At 42.6% G+C, this 4,287-nt stretch overlaps 1 protein-coding gene across 1 annotated transcript; it reads left to right on the forward strand.

Moving 5' to 3' along the window:
* The first annotated feature begins 2,661 nt into the window (after positions 1-2,661).
* Positions 2,662-3,021, forward strand: LOC144769555 (uncharacterized). The gene has a single exon (XM_078653709.1). It carries the CDS (start codon positions 2,662-2,664, stop codon positions 3,019-3,021), a length of 360 nt encoding a protein of 119 aa, XP_078509835.1.
* Positions 3,022-4,287: the final 1,266 nt, after the last annotated feature.

Below are 4,287 nucleotides of genomic sequence, written 5' to 3' on the forward strand. Positions count from 1 at the left end.
ATGAGAAATTCATACTATGAAGAGAGAGTGTACAAGTAAGATGTACTTCCTAAATGATATGAGAGTCTGTATCCTGATTTGTCCTGGGCGCAAGACAGGAACAAAAATGACTAGGAAATAGGTCAAGCTCTGGTACAGAATTGGGCTCGCAAAGATCATAGACCCTATTTAGATATAGAAATTTTCTGGAGGCATCGTAACGTGCAACGGGCCCGAGTCCTAGTAGATACAGGAGCAGAGGCCACTTTGATATATGGAAATCCCAAGAAATTTAGAGGACAGTATTTTACAATTACAGGATTAAGTGGTAAAGAGACCCCAGCAGTACAAACTAATCTCCAATTAAAGATCGGGCAAATACCAAGAAAAGAATATAGTATACTAGTTGTACCCCTTTCTGAATATATTATTGGAATTGACATTTTGAAAGGAATAACACTATGCTTAGATGATGGATATTACCATTTTGGAATGATACGCTATATCTCAGCTAATGCTGTGAGAGTAGGCCGCTTGAAAATTCCTCCTGTGAAGGAGCCTCAGGCAACTAAAGTAATCTCAATGAAACAGTATAGGCTTCCAGGTGGGAATGATGAGATCAGTGCTACTATTCAAGACTCGATGGATGCCGGGCTTGTGGTTCCGATTACTTCTGCATGGAACAATCCCGTGTGGCCGGTACGCAAAAGTGATAACTCATGGCGCATGACAGTTGATTACCGCGAATTGAACAAACATACACCATCTTTGACTGTTGCTGTCCCTTAGAAACATCCAGGGACTTGGGACGTGACTATTGATATTGCCAATGCTTTCTTTTCCATTCCTATAGCTCCTGAATGTCAGGAACAATTCAGTTTTTCATGGGGTGGCAGACAAATGACATTTCGAAGTTTGCCACAAGGTTATTTACGCAGTCTGACATTATGTCACTGGCTGGTGGCAGAGCATTCAGAAGAGGTACCGATAACTTCTGGTGTGCAAATTTGTCATTACATTGATGATATATTGATACAAGGTGAAACACAGGAGCAAGTTCAGTCACAAGTAGACCAAATTGTAACTCATTTGCAAAGCAAAGAGTGGGAGATTAATCCTGATAAATTACAAGGTCCAGCAGAGAATGTGAAATTCCTAGGTACTCAGTGGCATTAGGGAAATCGAGAGGTAATTCCACAAGTGAGACAGAAAATTAAGGAGTTTGCAGTACCCCGAAACAGGAAAGAGGCTCAGAGCTTTATTGGCTTGTTTGTGTTTTGGAGACAACACATTCCCCATTTGAGTCTGATTTTGGCCCCTTCTTACAAGATTACCAGAAAGAAAAACGCATTCGAGTGGGGCGAACCACAGCAGACTGCGTTTGAACTGGCGAAAGAGGCTATTCAGTATGCTTTAGATTTGTGGCCAGTGCGTGATGGTGATGTTGATTTAAATGTAACCAAACAAGGCTTACATGCAAATTGGAGTTTATGGCAAAAACAAGGTAAGACAAAAGTACCCCTAGGATTTTGGACAAAGAAATTGCCGACGCTGGCGAGCGTTATACACCTTTTGAAAAATAGTTACCTGCATGTTATTGGGCTTAGGTAGACACTGAACAATTGACTTTGTGACACAATGTTAATTTGAGACCTGAGATTCCGATCATGCAAGGGGTTATGAGCTCCCCTAAAACTCATAGAATTGGACATGCCCAAGAAGCTAGTGTGATCAAGTGGAAGTGGTATATACAGGACAGGGCTCAGGTGGGTCATAAGGGTACAGCGATGTTGCACGAGCAGGTGGCGCACGCGCCAATAGAAGACACTGATGTGGAGTACAACGTACCTATGGTACAGGAACACCCTGTTAAGTGGGGTAAGCTGTTTAGCAATCTCTCCATGGAGGAGAGGGGGCATGCATGGTTTACGGATGGTTCAGCCAGGTATGTTGGAGCAAAGAGACAATGGAAGGCAGTATCCTATAACACCGTTACCCAGACATTATTGAGTACGACTGGTGAAGGAAAGGGCAGTCAGTTTGAAGAACTTTATGCTGTTTATCAGGCATCAAAAGTGTGGACATTTTGGAGAAAAGATTACTAGCAGGTACACAGCAGATAGAGGGATACATCTTCCCTACAACATAGTTAAAACAGTAATTTTGCAATATCCTATTTTCCAACATTCTCGACAACATGAGGTACCACAGATAGTGGGAGGTCAGTTGCTTCGAGGTAAGTCATCAGCACAGATTTGGCAGATAGATTACATAGGTCTCTTGCCAATATGCAGAGATTGTCAATATGTATGTACAGTTGTAGACACTTATTCAGGATATTTGGCTGCATCCCCTTATAAACATGCTACTCAGGTAAAGACGTTGAAAACTCTGGATTTGATTGCTCTTTACTATGGGGTGCCTTTACAAATTCAATTGGACAATGCCACACACTTTAAAGGGAGAATGGTGCAGGAATATTGTGCTCAACGCAATATCAAGTGGGTCTTTCATATTCCTTATTACCCGCAAGCCGCGGGTCTAATCGAGCAGATGAACGCCCTTTTAAAATATCAATTGAAGAAATTGTCTAATGGTTCTTTGCATAATTGGAGAATTTGCCTAGTTGATGCATTACAGAAACTTAATAATAGACCTGTACATAATTCTGAGACACCCATTATGCGAATGTTGTCCCCTTCTGTGAATGTGCAAGCCCATACAGCAGTAGCTCCCATTGTTTATTGGGAAATTACTTTCAAAGCCTTTGCTCCACACAGAGCAACTCTTGAAGCTGCTGATTTAGATTTACATACTTTGAAACAATATGTGTTAAAGCAAAGAGATATTGTCCTCATTGAAACTGGAATTGGTGTCCAAATACCAGTAGGACACTTTGGTCTGATCGCTCCACGCTCTGGACTAGCACTGAAAGGCATCCAGGTGCTGGCCGGTGTGATCGATTCTGACTATCAAGGTGAAATCAAAATTATACTGTTGAACAGTGGTGATCTGGGTTTGACAGTTCAACCTGGAGATTGAGTTGCCCAGTTGGTTATAATGCCAGTCCTTGGAGGGGTGGTGAGAAAAGGGACTGCACCAACCCTCCTAACTGTATGTGGGGAAGGAGGTTTTGGCTCAACTGATAAAACTCCAGGAGCCAAAGTGTGGGTACGGTCGCCTAACCAACCCCCTGAACCGGCTGAAATAATTGCCACGGGCAGTGACAACACAATATTAGTTATGAAACCTGGACAGAAAAAGTGGGACTACGTTCCCGCTGACAAATGCTACCTTCGAGAATGAATAATGCCTGTTTTTGACTTGTCTTCTTTAGATCATTGGATGGATTGTTGCTGCAGGATGTGTCGTTGCTGGACTCCTTTCGGCATGGTGCATATGGGGCCAAGATGGGCCGTGGAGGATCAACAGCGAGATGATCATCAGAGAGCGCAGGACAGATTTGATCCTTTTTGATGCTACAAACATCTGGGAAAATTTGGCAAACAGAATATTGCATAACTCCTATTTTTGCATGTCCAACATGAGAAGCGTCCCTGACATTTTGTCCACGTGCCTTGTTTCAGTTCCAACTCCAACGACAGTGTTAATAATGGCTTTCAATATTACAAATATTGATAGCAATGATGATATCGACACGATGAAGAGTCGGCTGTCAGTGTATGACTATTGTGCCCGCCGCAGACTTTTACCGTTACCACTTATATTATTACTGAAGGTGACAGTTGTTTTGATTTTACGTGCGATCCACGATTGATTGGCAAATGTGTTCATTCTAGGTTAAAGAATGTTTTCATGCTTTCCCGACATGTAAAGATTTTGTGCTATAATCGTAAACTCCATATGTGCCTTTCAGTTCGTAACTCTATGTCCTGTAGAACGGTTATTCCTTCAGTGAGCTATTATAGAGATGTTCTATTGCCAAATGGATGGTTGTTTTCCTGCGGGAATATGTCTTGGTTTTTTATTCCTGCAAACATTTCCGGTGGCCCATGTGCCTTGGCCAGACTCAGCCTGGCTATGTTTCCTTTGCTACCATCTATGTATAGTCGAACTGCACGGGAGGCACCTCCATTGGATGAACATTGTGAATCTAATTTGCATTTACTTTCTAAGACAGAATATGTCGGCCTGGCTGCTATCGTGACATAGTAGTGATTGGGAATACCATTATTCGCCTGTATTCCTTGGGATGGCAGGTCAGGGCTTTTCTGATCCAAACGCTGTAGCATCAGAAGGAGGGGTATGCGTTGTTTATACAGTCCCACCTGGGTGGGCTTTCTTGCG

The sequence above is a fragment of the Lissotriton helveticus genome, chromosome 7, assembly GCF_964261635.1.
Source record: "Lissotriton helveticus chromosome 7, aLisHel1.1, whole genome shotgun sequence".
NCBI lineage: Eukaryota > Metazoa > Chordata > Amphibia > Caudata > Salamandridae > Lissotriton > Lissotriton helveticus.

Bases quoted from the DNA above. Each gene is read 5' to 3' on its own strand.
- LOC144769555 (XM_078653709.1), top strand. From the start codon at position 2,662: ATGCGAATGTTGTCCCCTTCTGTGAATGTGCAAGCCCATACAGCAGTA.